The 20,095-nt window shown below is 37.3% G+C and overlaps 1 protein-coding gene across 1 annotated transcript in view; it reads right to left on the reverse strand.

Annotated features, from left to right (window-relative positions):
* Window positions 1–20,095, reverse strand: part of LOC130842638 (transmembrane 9 superfamily member 2-like) — a 120,121-nt gene that overhangs the window by 96,013 nt on the left and 4,013 nt on the right. Inside the window, 5 exon segments of the mRNA XM_057719323.1 lie at window positions 5,807–5,936; window positions 6,146–6,244; window positions 6,246–6,271; window positions 10,172–10,265; window positions 11,393–11,460. Of these exon segments, the coding sequence (XP_057575306.1) occupies window positions 5,807–5,936; window positions 6,146–6,244; window positions 6,246–6,271; window positions 10,172–10,265; window positions 11,393–11,460 (417 nt within the window).

Below are 20,095 nucleotides of genomic sequence, written 5' to 3' on the forward strand. Positions count from 1 at the left end.
ACAAATGCTTGCACAATAATAACTACCATTTACTGAGTGCCTACTATGTGTCAGACACTGCTCCAAGAACTCTACAAGTGTTATCCTATTTATCCTCACAACAATCCTATGTGGTATATGCTATCCTTCTTCCCATTTTATAGGTGAGACTCAGAGAGGTAAAAGAATGTTCACTGAAGCATCATTAATAACAAAAATTTAAAACAGCTAATCATGATAGAATGGATAAAAAATTATGACCCATCCATACAATGGAATACTATCAAACTATTAAAAAGTATAAACGCTTTCTCTTTCTTGAATTCTCTCTCGCCATGTATATGTGTGTGTGTATATACATAATATATAAAATGAACATGGAAAGAAGTCCATTATAAACTTCAAAGTAAAGACAAGATTACAAATATATATATATTATAATTTCACTTAGATTAAGAAATTATATATACATAAAAATAATCTATTAAAATTGAGGAGGATTATATGAAGACTGTCACTTCATACTCTTTATACCTCTGTGTTGTACGAAGTTTTTACAAACATGTATTACATTTCTTTTTGCCCTTTTTTTTTTTTTGGCCGCAACGTGCAGCACGTGGGGATCCTAGTTCCCCAACCAGGGACCGAATCCGGTGCCCCTGCAGTGGAAGAGAGGAGTCCCAACCACTGGACCACCAGGGAAGTCGCCAAGCAGGTATTAATTTTGTAATCATGGTGGTGGTATTTGTACAATGCTAGTGTACCTAATGAATTTAAAATTTTTTATTGATAAGACAACCATACCTGCCACTTTGATTCTAAATATCTAATTGAGCAGTTCTCAAACTTTTTTAGTCACAGGACTCCTACTCTTAAAAATTATGAAAAACCCGAAAGAGTTTTTGTTTATGAGGGTTATATCTACCCATAGTGAGCAAATTAGAACTTAAAATGAGAAAATTTTAAAACGTAAGTGTACAGAAGCACACATTCCATTGGCCTTCAAAGAGATAACATCACACTTCACATAGCTCCTGGAAAATTCCACCGTACACTCACGAAAGAGGAAGAGTAAGGAAGGCAAAAAACATCTTAATATTATTATGGAAATTGTTTTGACCTGGCAGACTCCCTGAAAAGTTATCAGAGAGCCCCAGACCTCACTTTGAGAATAGCTGATGTAATTATTCCTACAAAAAAGATCAATTATACTATAAACACTATAAACAACTTTTCTGAAACTTGCCTAGAGCTTTAAGTTTGCAATGGAAGGGAGTCTATGTGTAAAGGGGGGAAGGAGGAAGACATCAACATCTATCCAAAATAAATATCCTTAGGGACTTCCCTGGCGGTCCAGTGGTTAGGACTTCATGCTTCCACTGCAGGGGGCATGGGTTCAATCCCTGGTCAGGGAACTGAGATCCCACATGGTGTGAGGTACAGCCAAAAAAAAAATCCTTAAAATAAAAAATGAGAAGATTCACAAGAAAGAGTTCCTCTATCTGTAAAAGGGATGAAAAAAGACAACTGCTAGCTTCACTTAATCTTGGTAATCTTAGAGTTGCAACCCAAAAACGTTGATAAAAGTTACTGCTACTCTGGCCAGCTGGGGTCCTTTCATCCTATTGGTCCATTTATTCTTCCCAGACTTGATCTTCAAAGATGTGGTCTTTAAATGGTCCCAAAGAACCACTCCAGGGAATTCCCTGGCAGTCCAGAGGTTAGGACTCCATGCTTTCACTGGGCAAGGGCCCAGTTTCAATCCCTGGTCAGGGAACTAAGATGCTGCAAGCTGGGTGGTGTGTGGGGCCAAAAACAAACAAACAAACAAACACATTTCCATACAGACTTCTATATAGAGTATCAAACACAGAGTATATTAATCCAAATTTCTCCTGTTCATTAACTCCTCCCTGCTGCCACTTTTCCCTTGCTTTAAAAGAATTATCAATTAAGCAGTTGTTTACTGCTTTTCCTCCCACATTCCCTATGTCAATGTTTCCCACTGTGAAGAATACATATCACTGGGGATATATGAGATAATTTTAGGTAGTAGCTGGAAAAACAATTTGTACTCTACTTTTTATCTAGTTACTTTAACATAGATGAATAAAATATATAAGTAGTACACTAAGCCTGTAATTTCTGTAATTTCCTTTTAAATAAATTTAAGTTAAATTATGGATAAACAGGAAGTTCCCTGGTGGTCTAGTGGTTACGATTCCGGGCTTTCCCTGCTGCGGCCCAGGTTCAATCCCTGGTCAGAGAACTGAGATCCCACAAGCCATTCAGTGCAGCCAAAAAAAAAATTATGGATAAATAATAAAACAGGTGTGGCAAAAATTACCAAGGTGATGCATGAACGACTGAAATTCAAGAAGCACCGCCCTTTTCTCTGGAAAGAAACAATGAAGGGTACCATCAATTAGACACCAAAACAGAAACCTGGCAGGCATCCTCTGCTCCTCTCTCTCCCCTCCCCTTCATCCCCATTTCTAATCCACATTGAGTCTTCACATATAAGACAGATTATAAGCAGTGCTGCCCTGGTTGAGCCCTTCCATGCCCATTCAGCCTCCATGGCAGCCTCAAGACACTTCTATTACCCTAGGGCCAGTAGAAAACAGTTTGAGAACCACAAGACAGATTTCAAATACAGTGTGATTGGGACTTCCAAGGTAAAAAGATCTGAGTTACCACTGCAACCAAAAGAATAAAATACCGGACTTCCTAGGTGGCACAGTGAGTAAGAATCCGCCTGCCAATGCAGGGGACACGGGTTTGATCCCTGCCCCAGGAAGATACCACATGCCACGGAGCAGCTAAGCCCATGCGCCACAACTATTGAGCCTGCACTCTAGAGCCCATGAGCCACAACTACTGAGCCCATGTGCCGCAACTACTGAAGCCCCGCGCCTAGAGCCTGTGCTCTGCAACAAGAGAGGCCACTACAATGAGAAGCCCGTGCACCACAATGAAGAGTAGCCCCCGCTCACCACAACTAGAGAAAGCCCGTGTGCAACAATGAAGATGCAACACAGCCAATAAAATAAACAAATAAATTTTTTAAAAATCATATATTTAAAAAAAAAAAAGAATAAAATACCTAGGAATAAATCTACCTAAAGAGGCAAAAGACCTGTACTCAGAAAACTAAAAGATACTAAATGAAAGAAATCAAAGATGACACAAACAGATGGGGAGATATATCATGTTCTTGGATTGGAAGAATCAATATTGTGAAAATGACTATACTAGCCAAAGAAATCTACAAATTCAAGGAAATCCCTATCAAATTACCAATGGCATTTTTCACAGAACTAGAACAAAAACTTTTATAATTTGTATGGAAACACAAAAGACCCCAAATAGCCAAAGTAATCTTGAGAAAGAAAAATGGAGCTGGAGGAATCAGACGTCCTGACTTCAGACTATACTACAAAGTTACAATAATCAAGACAGTATGGTACTGGCACAAAAACAGAAATATAGATCAAAGGAACAGGATAGAAAGCCCAGAGATAAATCCACGCACCTATGGTCACCTAATCTATAACAAAGGAGGCAAGAATATACAATGAAGAAAAGACAGCCTCTTCAATAAGTGGTGCTGGGAAAACTGGACGGCTACATGTAAAAGAATGAAATTAGAACACTCCCTAACACAAACACAAAAATAAACTCAAAATGGAATAAAGACCTAAATGTAAGACCAGACACTAAAAAACTCTTAGAGGAAAACACAGAAAGAACACTCGTTGACATAAATTGCAGCAAGATCTTTTTTGACCTACTTCCTAGAGCAGTGAGAATAAAAACAAAAATAAACAAATGGGACTTAATTCAACTTAAAAGCTTTTGCACAGCAAAGGAAACCATAATCAAGACGAAAAGACAACCCTCAGAATGGGAGAAAATATATGCAAACGAAGCAACTGACAAAGGATTAATCTCCAAAATACACAAGCAGCTCAATATCAAAAAAACAAACGATTCAATCAAAAAATGGGTGGAAGACCTAAATAGACATTTCTGCAAAGAAGACATACAGATGGCCAACAAACACATGAAAAGATGCTCAACATCACTAATTATTAGAGAACTACAAATCAAAACTACAATGAGGTATCACCTCACACCAGTCATAATGGCCATCATCAAAAAATCTACAAACAATAAATGTTGGAGAGGATGTGGAGAAAAGGGAACCCTCCTGCACTGCTGGTGGGAATGTAAACTGATACAGCCACTATGGAGAACAGTATGGAGGTCCCTTAAAAAACTAAAAATAGAACTACCGTATGACCCAGCAATCCTGCCACTGGGTGTATACCCAGAGAACACCATAATTCAAAAAGACACATGCACCCCAATGTTCATTGCAGCACTATTTACAATAGCCAGGACATGGAAGCAACCTAAATGTCCATTGACAGATGAATGGATAAGGAAGATGTGGTACATATATACAATGGAATATTACTCAGCCACAAAAAGGAAGAAAATTGGGTCATTTGTAGAGATATGGATGGACCTAGAGAGTGTCATACAGAGTGAAGTAAGTCAGAAAGAGAAAAACAAATATCATATGCTATCACTTACATGTGGAATCTAGAAAAATGGTACAGATGAACTTATTTACAAAGCAGAAATAGAGACACAGATGTAGAGAACAAACTTATGGATACCAAGTGGGGAAGGAGGGGTGGGATGAATTGGGACATTGGGATTGACATATACACAGAACTATGTATAAAATAGGTAACTAATGAGAACCTACTCTATAGCACAGGGAACTCTACTCAATGCTCTGTGGTGACCTAAGTGGGAAGGAAATCCAAAAAAGGGGATATATGTATACATATAGCTGATTCACTTCACTGTACAGCATCAACTAACACAACCTTGTAAAGCAACCATACTCCAATAAAAATAAGTAAATAAAATAAAGTTAAAAATAAATAAAAAAAGATGTGAGTTGGAGTCCTATGTCTGCCACTTACTAGCTGCATGCCCCTAGTCATGTCTCTTACCATCTCTGAAATTGAATTTCATCATCTATAAAACAGCAGTAGTAGATTGTAGCAACAGGGCTATTCTAAGGATTAAATTAGTCACTGTATATACAGTGATATAACATTTTTCTTGGCTCATAACAGGCATTCAATGCTATTTTCCTTACCACTGCATATAGGACCTCCCACCATGATTTGACCTGGCACCTGGCTTCTGCCTACCCAACCCTCCCCAACCCCCGCTTTTTTTCTTGGCCCCGTGGCTCAGCATGCAGGATCTTAATTCCCCGACCAGGGATCAAACCCGGGCCCCCTGCAGTGGAAGCATGAAGTCCTAACCACTGGACCACCAGGGAACTCCCCCTACCCACCTTTTGAGCTTCATCTCTACCTTCATCCCCCAAACCCCAAACCTTATGCTGCAGACACACTCGACTACTCACAGTCCCCCAATCACAGGATGCTCTTTCAGACTTCCAAGCTCTGAACCACATTGATTTCCCTACTAGAAATGCTCATCCACCCATTCATCTGACAAATACTTTTTCATTCCCTCCATTATGTTCTCACTGCCCCTTAGTCTCCTACCATAAAACATTTTTTCACATTGATTTGCTTACAAGTCTATCTCCCTACTTAGGACAGTGAACCCCTAGAGGGCAGGGACCACTGGTCTTTGTATCCCCAACATCTAGCACAAAATCGAGAAGATGGTAGGTGTCCCATTCATGTTTGTTAAGTGACTATAATAGAAAGCAAATTGCAAATGAAGCAACATTCTTATATTTCTATAGTAAGTTCTCAGTACTTACATTGATAAAGCAAGCATCTTTCAATATGCCATTTTGGGTAATAAAACATCCTATCAGAAATCCTGGTATGCAGTACTTTTTTCCATCTTCTATATCATGACACCATACCACTGGCATATTATCAATAATCCTAAATACAATTTTTTTTAGAAAAAGATTTAACAAGCATTTCACATTAAGCAATACTAACATCATCTTACATGTATTTAAGTTCAGATTTTTAATCAAAGTCATCACAAAAAATAGTATACACTTTCAGGTAGATATTAAATAGATATTAAAACTACTTCTGAAAGGAATTGAAAAATTAAGTCGTGTGATTTCAGTTGCCAAACCTACCAGTGATGTTGATAATTCAGTTGTATTCCTCTCTTCAAAAAATCCAGCTTTTTCTCTTGATCTTCATTTGCTGTATCATAATATTTTACACAAACTTTTACACGTTTCTGTCTTATTAAAAGAAAACTGTTAAGAAAATTAAAAATATTAAGAGATTCAACTAAATTGTATAAATCAAGTGTCACAAAATGAGTACTTTATTTTACAGATAAAACTTTTCTTCAGAGGACTTCCCTGGTGGCACAGTGGTTAAGAATCCACCTGCCAACACAGGGGACATGGGTTTGATTCCTGGTCTGCGAAGATCCCACATACTGCAGAGCAACTAAGCCCATGCACCACAGCTACTGAGCCTACGCTCTAGAGCCCATGAGCCACAACTACTGAGCCCACGTGCTGCAACTACTGAAGCCTGCACACCAAGAGCCTGTGCTCCACAACAAGAGAAGCCACGGCACTGAGGAGCCCATGCACCACAACGAAAGAGTAGCCCCTGCTCGCCACAACTGGAGGAAGCCCATGCTCAACAACAAAGACCCAATGCAGCCAAATAATAATAATAACAATTTTTAAAAATAACTTTACCCCCCAAAAAAATAATAAAAAAAATATAAAAAAAAAACTTTAAAAAAGCTAAAAAATAAAAATAAACTTTTCTTCAGAGACTTCAGTATGCCATCATTCTCAACAATATCTCATCTGTTTCAGTTCATACTTGAAATGATTACACTAGACACACACACACACACACACACACACACACACACACATACTCTGCTTTCACCATTAAACAGAAGAATTTGCCTTCTTCAGTATTATAAGCTTTTGGGTATAAAATCCACTGTAGCAGGACTTCCCTGGTGGTCTAGTGGTTAAGACTCCATGCTTCCACTGCAGGGGGCACAGGTTTGATCCCTGGTTAGGGAACTAAGATCCCGCAAGCCACATGGTGCGGCCAATAAATGAATAAATAAATAAATAAATAAAATCCACTGTAGCTTTCTAAAAACTTCCCTGATCTAAAACTGATAATAAAATTGGTTATAGTGATGGTTACACAACTCTGTGAAGATACTAAAAAGCATTGAATTGGACACTTATGAGTGGGTGAATTATTTGGTATGTGAATGATCTCTCAATAAAGCTGTTACCAAAAAAAGTGATAATAAAATATTTGATACTTTTAATACGAAACCTCTTGTTTACAAAGTCTAGCTACAGGAGATTATCAAGGTGAAGTGCCAATGTGGTTCATCAGAAAATAATAAGCAAGAATAAACAATGAAAATTTAACACTTCATATCCTGAAATCATACACATATTAACCCTAAAATTCCTTATTGGTAACTGAGCTAAACTGTCATCCTTCTTCCATCCAAAGGACAGCATTTCTTGAAAAGATGCACTTTTCTCTTAGGGCAATGGTACTATACAGGGGAATTACATGCAAGTTTAATTAATGAAAAGCCAATGCCTGACACACAGACCAAAGGAACAGATCAATAGAGAACCCAGGAATAGACCTACACAACTAGGCCCAAGTGATTTTTTTACAAAGGTGCAAAAGCAAGTCAGCGGAGGAAGAACTGAAATTGTTGAAAAGGTCTTTTCAGTAAATGGTACCAAAGCAATTGCACACCTATAGGCAAAAAAAAAAAAAAGAATTTCAACCCACACCTCACACCTTATACAAAAAATAACTCAAAATGGATCACAGACTTAAATATATAAAGTCAAATTATAAAACTTTTAGAAGAAAGTGTAGAAGAAAGTCTTCGGGACCTAAGGCTGTGCAAAGTCATCTTAAACTTGACACCAGAAGCATGATCCATAAAAGGAAAACTTGATTATTGGACCACACAGAAAATTTAAAACATTTTGGACTTGCCAGGTGGCGCAGTGGGTTAAGAATCTGCCTGCCAATGTAGGGGACACGGGTTCGATCCATGCTCCAGGAAGATCCCACATGCTGAGGGGCAGCTAAGCCCACGCACCACAACTATTGGGCCTGTGCTCTAGAGCCTGCGAGCCACAACTAATGAGCCCATGTGCCAGAACTACTTAAGCCCATGCTCGTGTAGAGCCCTTGCTCTGCAGCAAGAGAAACCACCGAAATGAGAAGCCCACACACAACAATGAAGAGTAGCACCCCTGATCATCGCAACTAGAGAAAGCCAGTATGCAGCCACGAAGACCCAACGCAGCCAATAAATAAATAAATTTATATAAAAAAATTTGCTTTGTGAAAGACCCTATAAAGAAGATGAAAACATAAGCCACAGACTGGGAGAAACTATTTGCAAACTACTGTTGCAACAAAGGAATCATAACTATTGATAGAATATATAAAGAATTCTGAAAACTAAACAGAAAAAAGAACCATAAATGGGCAGCATGAAGAAGCCTTGTGCTAATGGAACTATGCTGTGTATTGACTGTGGTGGTGGGTACACGAATCTGCATCTCACACACACATACACACACACACACATCAATCAGTGCATGTCAAACTAGTGAGATCTGAATAAGCTCTGTGCATTGTCCAATGTCGATTCCCTGGTTCTGCTCTTGTACTATAGTCATGCATGATGTTACCATTGGGCAAACCTGGATAAAGGGTACACGAGATCTCCCTGTTCATTTTTTTGTAGTTTCCTGTGAATCTGTAATTATTTCAAAATAAGAAGTTGTAAAACAAGCTACTGCCTGATGGTTTCACATATATTAAACTTGATCAAATAATACACTTTCAATATGTGTAGTTTGTTATACTTCAGTTATACTTCAATGAAGTTGGGAAAAAAGAAAAAAGTCAGTGCCTTTATAATTGTAACTGCTCATGAAAACATCCTTACTCCATCCCCATACCTATTAACATATCAAGGGCAATATCAATAGACACTGAGAGTCCAATTACATCTCCCTATATCACCTTACCCAAAATATGCAAGAACAAAAACTTAAACTTTTTTTCTTCATGAAGCAAAAATAAAACTTGAAAGGCAAAACCTTTGTGTGGAACCACCAAACTACTGCGCATAACTTAAAGAGCATATAGAGTCATCCCTCAGTATCAGTGGAGGGTTGCTTCCAGAACCGCAAAGGATATCAAAATCCACAGATACAAAAATCCACCATTGCTCAAGTCCCTCATGTAAAACAGTGGAGTATATGCATATAACCTACCCACATCCTCCCCAATACAGTTGACCCTTGAATAACACAGAGGTTGGGGGCCAACCCTCCTTGATGTTGAAAATCTACCTATAACTTATAGTTGGCCCTCCACATAGGTGGTTCCTCTGAATCAGGTTCCACATCTGGGGATTCAGCCAATCACAGATCATATATTGAAAAAAATCCAGGTGGAAGCAGACCCACACAGTTCAAACCTGTGTTGTTCAAGAGTCAACTGTACTTCAAATCATCTCTAGACAACTTTTAATACTTAATACACAATGTAAATGCTATGTAAATTGTAGTTTTGCTTTTGGGAACTTTCTGGAATTTTTTTCCCTGAATATTTTCAATTCCCATTTGGTTAAATCTTCAGATGCAGAACCCTTGGATTTGGAGGGCCAATTGTATTAATGGATTCTTCTGGCAATGCCAGATTCTACGTCCTTTCCTTTTTCTTTACCTCCTTTTACAGCAAAGACTCTTTGGTACAATAACAGTTGACCCTTGAACAACACAAGTTTGAACTGCCCAGGTCCACTTACATGCAGATTTTTTCAATAAATATACAGTAGGCCCTCTGATTCCACAGATTCAACGTGCACAGATTCAACCAACCCAGATAGCAGATGTAAAACTTAATACACGATCCGTGGTTGGTTGAATCTGCACATGCAGAACCTGCCTATATGGAGGGCTACTATGGGATGTAAGCATGTATGGATTTTGGTATCTGTAGTGAGTCCTGGAACCAGCCCCGCCAGGGATACAGAGGGATGACTGTATATGTAGTCAGTTTTGAGAAGATTCATTTTAAAATAAGATTTAAAATAAAATCAACTGAATAACCTCATAAGGAGATGATGTTATTCGTTCTCCAAATAGTACTTGTCCAAGATTTTCAGAAGGGCTTTTCTTTCCGGAATCTTGACAAAAGTCAAAGCTAAAAAAAAAGAGAGAGAGAGAGTTTCAAGTAAGGTAAAAAAAATCAGCAGACAAATCAGTCCTTATCATTTATCTAGCCTCTCCACCTTTAATGGTAGATTCTTCTAAAAATATGACCCAGAATCTTTCTATTTGTGATTTATAGACCTCATTATATACGTTTTTCTTTAAATTGTTTAACCTCTGATAATTATGAATTCATTATTTTAAATGTTTATGGTACTGCTCTTGATTTTTGCAATGCAGGTAATCAGAATCAAAAAGTAACCAACACTACTTTTAGGATTAAACTTCAAATTACATATAAGCACAAATAAGGAAACAATGGCTTAAAGTCTGCACTGATTCTAACCTGAGACATTTAGAAACTGTAATTACCAGTTCTGATCAAAGGGGAATTAAAAAACAAACCGCCCCCAAACACATTCCCACATACAAATGAAATAGTTACTGGGTGAAAAGAATTGCAACTACCTTTAAGTCAATTTGAATGTAAAATGGCTTAGGTAGAAAATAAAATAAATGGTAGGCCTGTGTAATGTTTTAAATACTCATACTAACATGCTACATTTACACCTGGTATTTTAATGAAAATCAGACCTGATTTTATTTCTGCTTAATTAGTAGGAATAAAGTAATACCAAAGGGAACTACAATCATTTTTTCTAAGAAGTACATCATTTGTTGTTATTCTCAAGTGAATGATCATACTTAATCATAATTATGTAATAACTACTCACAACTAAACTAAGCACCTTCATCCATTAAACACTTTAGTATAAACCTACCTATTCAATATTTTAGAAATAAGATATGACTCTGCAAAGATATTTTTTCAAGGTTCAAAGTGTAGTAAATTTATAATTTGCCATTCTTAGAAAAAAATCAAGTATGGCAACTTCCTAATTTTTTAAGTATTTGTCTCACATTGAAAGCTCTCTAGTCTAATCATTTTTTCCTGTTACTTTTATTATAAAATTACCACTACATTTCTTAATATATCCAGGGCTTTCATTCACTAACTTTAAAAACTTAAGGCACATTTTAACCCAATTATACCATAACTGTGATATAATCACAACTATATCAATTATATCAGATGTAATTATAATACTTATAACTTACGTATTATATTCATAGGGTAGTACAGATTCCACTGAGTCCAGTCTATTTACAAATAGTGCTACTGACGACTACAAGAAGGGAAAAAAAAACATTCATTAATAATACAAAGTAAAATAAGGTAGCACTTGCAAAATACATAATGAAGTAACTGAAGGGTAATTGGGTCTATTGCTCCCGTCAATTTATAACTGTATAGTTACAAATTTATAACTTAGGGCAGTATTATAAATTTATAACACAGTACAGTTATAAATTTTTAACACAATATAGCTGTGAATTCATAACATTTCATTTACCTGGCATCATCAGGGTCTCTGAATACAGAAATTTTTCAGATACCTCAGCCATTCTTAACCTTTTAAAATTATAGAACCCTTTGAGAATAGGATGAACGCTATGGCCCCTCTCCTCAGAGAAACACACATATTCACCAAATTCCCTGTTCAGCTTTAAGAGGTTTCATAGGGCCCCTAGGGCCCATGGAACTCAAGTTAAGAACTTGAAATAATTAAAGCTACCTGCATAAGTGTTTTTCTTGCATTATTTTAATCATTTTATAAGAATTATTCTAAAATACACTTCACTCTTTCCTATCTTAAACAGAACATAATGATCACAATTTAACCTTCCCTGATGACTCAGGGTCATTTTGAGCATCAATCATTGCACCTGTTTTGACTCTGTGACATCTCCAGCATCAAATGAGATGAGAAGAGCTATTTGCCCCAAAACTGAATGGCAAGAGATGACTACTCACACCCCTACCACCCACATCCTCTCACCCCTACCAAAGAACATAAACTTGTTTGTAAAGATTTTATGTCTCTTTGTTTTTGCCTATCAGCTGTCATAATGCCTTTTCTCCCTTCTTCCCACTCCACCTCTCCTCCCCCCACCCCCCGCCCTGCCCCGCTACAGGGCAAGCCCTTAATTTGTGAAATAAATGATCAATTTGTTAAAACTATGTCAAAAACGCCATAAAAAAGAATGAAATTTTGCCATTTGCAACACCACGGATGGACCTGGAGGGTATTACGCTTAGTGAAATAAGTTAGACAGAAAAAGACAAATACTGTATGCTGTCACTTACATGTGGAACCTAAAAAATAAATGAATGAATATAAAAAAACAGAAACAGACTCACAGATATAGAGAACAAACTAGTAGTTACCACTGGGGAAAGGAAAGCAGGGAAGGAGAAGATAAGGGTAGGGAATTAACAGATACAAACTACTATGTATAAAATAAATAAGCTGCAAGGATACACTGCACAGCACAGGGAATACAGCCAATATTTTATAATAACTTTAAATGGAGGGAATTCCCTGGCAGTCAAATGGTTAGAATTCAGCGCTCTCACAGCCGGAACCCTGGGTTCGATCCCTGGTCACAGAACTAAGGTCCTGCATGCTGCATGGTGCAGGCTAAATAAATAAATAAATAAATAAATAAATAAATAAATAAAAGCTATATCAAAAAAGACTGAGAGCATGAAGTTAGTGCATGAACACTATGACATCTATTCTGGCTCTTCACAGGACATTTTTGCTTCCTTCCCTGGATCTCGGCCAGCAGTGCTCTTGATAATTTACCAGATAGGATTTTTTAAATCACTAAAACAGGAGAACCTGGGAAATCCCTTTATTCTTTTCAAAAATTCGTATGTTGATTTTTTAAAAATTGAACATCTGCTATCATCTATACCAAATGGTTAGATTTTTTTTTAAAGACAAGGACACACACAGAAAGTTATCACACTTGGGAACAAATATAAATAATTTTATAAATTATAAAATATATTTATATATACATAAATATAAATAATTACATAATGATTTTGACAAAATTCAACACCCATTTATGATAAAAACTCTCCAGAAGGTGGGCATAGAGGGAACCTACCTCAACATAATAAAGGCCATATATGACAAACCCACAGCAAACATCATTCTCAATGGTGAAAACCTGAAGGCATTCCCTCTAAGATCAGGAACAAGACAAGGATGTCCACTCTCGCCACTACTATTCAACATAGTTTTGGAAGTCCTTGCCACAGCAATCAGAGAAGAAAAAGAAAGAAAAGGAATCCAAATTGGAAAAGAAGAAGTAAAACTGTCACTGTTTGCAGATGACATGATACTATACACAGAAAATCCTAAAGATGCCACCAGAAAACTACTCAAGCTAATCAATGAATTCGGTAAAGTTGCAGGATACAAAATTAACACACAGAAATCTCTTGCATTTCTATACACTAACAATGAAAGGTCAGAAAGAGAAATTAAGGAAACAATCCCATTCACCACTGCAACAAAAAGAATAAAATACCTAGGAATAAACCTAACCAAGGAGGTAAAAGACCTGTACTCAGAAAACTATAAGACACTAATGAAAGAAATCAAAGAAGACACAAACAGATGGAGAGACATACCATGTTCTTGGATTGGAAGAATCAACATTGTGAAAATGACTATACTACCAATAGCAATTTACAGGTTCAATGCAATTCCGATTAAATTACCAATGGCATTTTTCACAGAACTAGAACAAGAAATTTTACGATTTGTATGGAAACACAAAAGACCCCGAATAGCCAAAGCTATCTTGAGAAGGAAAGATGGAGTTGGTGGAATCAGGCTTCCTGACTTCAGGCTATACTACAAGGCTACAGTGATCAAGACAGTATGCTACTGGCACAAAAACAGAAATATAGATCAATGGAACAAGATAGAAAGCCCAGAGATAAACTATGGTCAACTAATCTATGACAAAGGAGGCAAGGATATACAATGGAAAAAAGACAGCCTCTTCAATAAGTGGTGCTGGGAAAACTGGACAGCTACATGTAAAAGAATGAGATTAGAACACTCCCTAACACCATACACAAAAATAAACTCAAAATGGATTGGAGACCTAAATGTAAGGCCAGTCACTATAAAACTCCTGGAGGAAAACATAGGAAGAACACTCTTTGATGTAAATAACAGCAAGATCTTTTTTGGCCACCCCCTAGAGTAATGGAAATAAAAACAAAAATAAATAAGTGGGACCTAATGAAACTTCAAAGCTTCTGCACAGCAAAGGAAACCATAAGCAAGACAAAAAGATAACACTCAGAATGGGAGAAAATATTTGCAAATGAATCAACAGACAAAGGACTAATCTCCAAAAGATATAAACAGTTCATCCAGCTCAATATCAAAAAAACAAGCAACCCAATCAAAAAATGGGCAGAAGACCTAAATAGGCATTTCTCCAAAGGAGACATACGGATGGCCAAGAGGCACATGAAAAGCTGCTCAACGTCACTAATTATTAGAGAAACGCAAATCAAAACGACAATGAGGTATCACCTCACACCGGTTAGAATGGGCATCATCAGAAAGTCTGCAAACAGTAAATGCTGGAGAGGATGTGGAGAAAAGGGAACACTCTTGCACTGTTGGTGGGAATGTAAATTGATACAGCCACTATGGAGAACAGGATGGAGGTTCCTTACAAAACTAAAACTAGAGTTACCATATGACCCAGCAATCCCACTGCTGGGGCATATACCCAGAGAACACCATCATTCAAAAAGACACATGCACTCCAATGTTCATTGCAGCACTATTTACAATAGCCAGGACATGGAAGCAACCTAAATGTCCATCAACAGATGAATGGATAAAAAAGATGTGGTACATATATACAATGGAATATTACTCAGCTATAAAAAGCAATGAAACTGGGACATTCTTTTTTTTTTTTTTTTTTTTTTTTTTTTGGCACACGGGCTTAGTTGCTCCGTGGCATGTGGGATCTTCCTGGAGCTGGGATCGAACCCGTGACCTCTGCATTGGCAGGCAGATTCTTAACCACTGCGCCACCTAGGAAGCCCCAAACTGGGACATTCTTAGAGACATGGATGGACCTAGAGACTGTCATACAGAGTGAAATGAGTCAGAAAGAGAAAAACAAATACCGTATATTAACACATATATGTGGACTATAGAAAAATGGTACAAATCAACCGGTTTGCAAGGCAGAAATAGAGACACAGATGTAGAGAACAAACATATGGACACCAAGTGAGGAAAGCGGGGAGGGTTGGGGGGGGAATGAACTGGGAGACTGGGATACCAAATCGTACACTCTAAATATATGCAGTTTATTGTCTGTTAACTGTATCTCAATAAAGGTTCAAAAAAAATTCTAAAAACAAAAATAAAGACAAGGACACACACAGAAAGTTATCACACTTGGGAACAAATATAAATAACCTTGCCATAACTTTGTAAACAAGAGAATTGTATCTGCACTTAGTGAAATTTAATCAGAAATGTAGCAATGGCAACATATATGAGTTATAGTTTTATAAAGGTGAATAGGCAAAAGTTTCTAAAGGACAGCACATAATTAAAGATAATAGTCCTCATCTAGTCTCAAAACTGACAAAGTACATAAGATTTGAACTATATTTTAAAATGCATATTTGGAACTTACTATATTTATAAGAACCTTGATAGTTTCTCAAATCAAGCGGAGAAAATATAGATTAATCAATAAATGGTGTTGGGACTTCCTTGGTGGCACAGTGGTTAAGAATCCGCCTGCTAATGCAGGGGACATGGGTTTAATCCCTGGGCCGGGAAGATCCCACGTGCCTCGGAGCAACTAAGTCCATGCGCCACAACTACTGAGCCTATGCACTACAGCCTCCGAGCCACAATTGCTGAAGCCGGAAATCCTACAGCCCCCCATGTTCAGCAACAAGAGAAGCCACCACACTGACAACCCCACGCACTGCAAGGAAGAGTAGCCCCCACTCGCCACAACTAGAGAAAAGCCCACACGCAGCAATGAAGACCAAATGAAGTCAAAAATAAATAAACAAAAATAAAAAATAAAACAAAATAAAAGAAAGATCTGAATGCAATTAAAAAATAAATAAATGGTGTTGAGACAACTGGTCAGCAATCTGAAAAAAAATTAAGATGGATCCTTCTCTCGTATATTACACCAGAAAATGTTAATCTTATTTAAATGTTAAAATTTAAACCATAAAAGTAATAGAAGAAACTGTAGGAGAATTATTTGATAATCTTGGCTGGAATGGTAAAGACCTTTCAAACAGGGCACAAAACTCAGAAGTCATAAAAAATTTGACAAATTAGAATAAAAGCCAATTTTTCTAAATGACAAAAAAAAATAACACAATAAGCAAAACCAAAAGACAACTGACAAACTGCAAAAAAGGAAATAGTTTCCTTATTTGAGTTTCCACAAATCAATTTTTTAAATGTTCAACTTAATATAAAAATGAGCAAAGGATATACAAATAGTTCCCAGAAAAGAAAATACAAATGGCTTTTAATCATATGAAATGATTCTCAGTAAAAGATTCCTAATAAAAGCAATGTAAATTACAACCACAGCACACAAATTTTTCACCTATTAGATTATCAAAGATCTAAAAGTTTGGGAACACGTTGTCAAACTATGGGGAAACAGGCACTCTAACACACTGCTGGTGAGACTGTAAATTAATACAACCTCCATGGAGAGCAATTTGGCAATATCAAAATTAAGTGCAGTGGGGAAGGGATAAATTAGGAGTATGGGATTAACAGGTATACACTACTATATAGATAAACAAGGATCTACTGTATAGCTCAGGGAACTATATTCAATATCTTGTAATAAGCTATAATGGAAAAGAATCTAAATATATATATATATATGTGAATCACTTTGCTGTACACCTGAAACAAACACAATACTGTAAATCAACTATACTTCAACAAAGAAAAAATTTTTAAGAACATATGTTCTTGGGACTTCCTAGGTGGCGCAGTGGTTAAGAATCTGGCTGCCAATGCAGGGGACACAGGTTCGATCCCTGCTCCAGGAAGATCCCATATGCTGTAGAGCAATGAAGCCCGTGTGCCACAACTATTGAGCCTGTGCTCTAGAGCCCATGAGCCACAACTACTGAAGCCCACATGCCTAGAGCCCATACTCCACAACAAGAGAAGCTACCATAGTGAGGAGCCCAAGCACCACAATGAAGAGTAGCCCATGCTTGCTGCAACTAGAGAAAGCCCGTGTGCAGCAACAAAGACAATGCAGCCAGTAAATAAATTAATTTTTTAAATAAAAGCCATATATGAAAAACCAAAAGCCAACATCGTTCTCAATGGGGAAAAACTGGAAGAATTCCCTCTAAGGACAGGAACAAGACAAGGGTGTCCACTCTCACCATTATTATTCAACATAGTTTTGGAAGTGTTAGCCACAGCAATCAGAGAAGAAAAAGAAATAAAAGGAATCCAAATTGGAAAAGAAGAAGCAAAATTGTCACTCTTTGCAGATGACATGATATTATATATAGAAAACCCTAAAGACGCTACCAGAAAACTGCTAGCACTAATTGATGAGTTTAGTAAAGTAGCAGGATACAAAATTAATGCACAGAAATCTCTTGCATTCCTATACACTAACAATGGAAGAGCAGAAAGAGAAATTAAGGAAACTCTCCCATTCACCATTGCAACAAAAAGAATAAAATACCTAGGAATAAACCTGCCTAAGGAGGCAAAAGATCTGTATGCAGAAAACTTTAAGACACTGATGAAAGAAATCAAAGACGACACAAACAGATAGAGGGACATACCATGTTCTTGGATTGGAAGAATCAACATCATGAAAATGTCTGTACTACCCAAAGCAATTTACAGATTCAATGCAATCCCGATCAAATAACCAATGGCATTTTTCACAGAACTAGAGCAAGAAATCTTACGATTTGTATGGAAACGCAAAAGACCCCGAATAGCCAAAGCAATCTTGAGAAGGAAAAATGGAGTTGGTGGAATCAGGCTTCCTGACTTCAAACTATACTACAAGGCCATAGGGATCAAGACAGTATGGTACTGGCACAAAAATAGAAAGGACGATCAATGGAATAGAATAGAGAACTCAGAAGTAAGCCCAAACACATATGGGCACCTTATCTTTGACAAAGGAGGCACGAGTATACAATGGAAAAAAGACAGCCTCTTCAATAAGTGGTGCTGGGAAAATTGGACAGCAACATGTAAAAGAATGAAATTAGAACACTTCCTAACACCATACACAAAAATAAACTCCAAATGGATTAAAGACCTACATGTAAGGCCAGACACTATAAAACTCCTAGAGGAAAACATAGGCAGAACACTCTGTGACATCCATCAAAGCAAGATCCTTTTGGACCCACCTCCTAGAATCATGGAAATAAAATCAAGAATAAACAAATGGGACCTCATGAAACTTAAAAGCTTTTGCACAGCGAAAGAAACCATAAACAAGAGTAAAAGGCAACCCTCAGAATGGGAAAAAAATAATTGCCTATGAAACAACGGACAAAGGATTAACCTCCAAAATACACAAGCAGCTCATGAAGCTTCATACCAAAAAAGCAAAGAACCCAATCCACAAATGGGCAGAAGACCTAAATCGACATTTCTCCAAAGAAGACATACAGATGGCCAACACACACATGAAAAGATGCTCAACATCACTAATCATCAGAGAAATGCAAGTCAAAGCCACAATGAGGGATCACCTCACACCAGTCAGAATGGCCATCATCACAAAATCTGGAAACCACAAATGTTGGAGAGGGTGTGGAGGAAAGGGAACTCTCCTGCACTGTTGGTGGGAATGTACGTTGGTACAGCCACTATGGAAAACAATTTGGAGGTTCCTTAAAAAACTACAAATAGAACTACCATATGATCCAGTAATCCCACTCCTGGGCATATACCCAAAGAAAACCATAATCCCAAAAGAAACTTGTACCATAATGTTTATTGCAGCACTATTTACAATAGCCAGGACATGGAAGCAACCTAAATGCCCATCAACAAATGAATGGATACAGAAGATGTGGCATGTATATACAATGGAATATTACTCAGCTATAAAAAGGGATGAGATGGAGCTATATGTAATGAGGTGGATAGAACTACAATCTGTCACACAGAGTGAAGTAAGTCAGAAAGAGAAGGACAAATATTGTATGCTAACTCACATATACGGAATCTAAAAATGGTACTGATGAACTCAGTGACAAGAACAAGGATGCAGATACAGAGAATGGACTGGAGAACTCGAGGTATGGGAGGGGGCGGGGGGTGAAGGGGAAACTGAGAAGAAGCGAGAGAGTAGCACAGACATATATATACTACCAACTGTAAAATAGTCAGTGGGAAGTTGTTGTATAACAAAGGGAGTCCAACTCGAGGACGCAGGATGCCTTAGAGGACTGGGGTAGGGAGGGTGGGGGGGACTCGAAGGGGGGGGAGTCAAGGAAGGGAGGGAATATGGGGATATGTGTATAAAAACAGATGATTGAACCTGGTGTACCCCCCAAAAAAAGTAAATAAATAAAAAAAATAAAAAATAAAACCAGAAAAAAAAATTATTAAAAAAAAAGAACATAAGTTCTTTGACCCAACAATTCCATTCATAGAATTTATTCTACAGATATATTCCCATGTGTAGCAATGGTTGGTAAGATTAAGAGAATGGAAACAAGCTAAATACATAAATAAGGGAGTATGTATATCACTTATAGCACATCCTTATAGCAACTGTTAAAAAAGAATAAGGATGATCTTTATGCAATTAAATAATCTCCAAGCTTTATTGTTAAATGAATAAAGGTATATGAAGATG

Source organism: Hippopotamus amphibius, chromosome X, assembly GCF_030028045.1.
Source record: "Hippopotamus amphibius kiboko isolate mHipAmp2 chromosome X, mHipAmp2.hap2, whole genome shotgun sequence".
In the NCBI taxonomy this organism is placed as follows: domain Eukaryota; kingdom Metazoa; phylum Chordata; class Mammalia; order Artiodactyla; family Hippopotamidae; genus Hippopotamus; species Hippopotamus amphibius.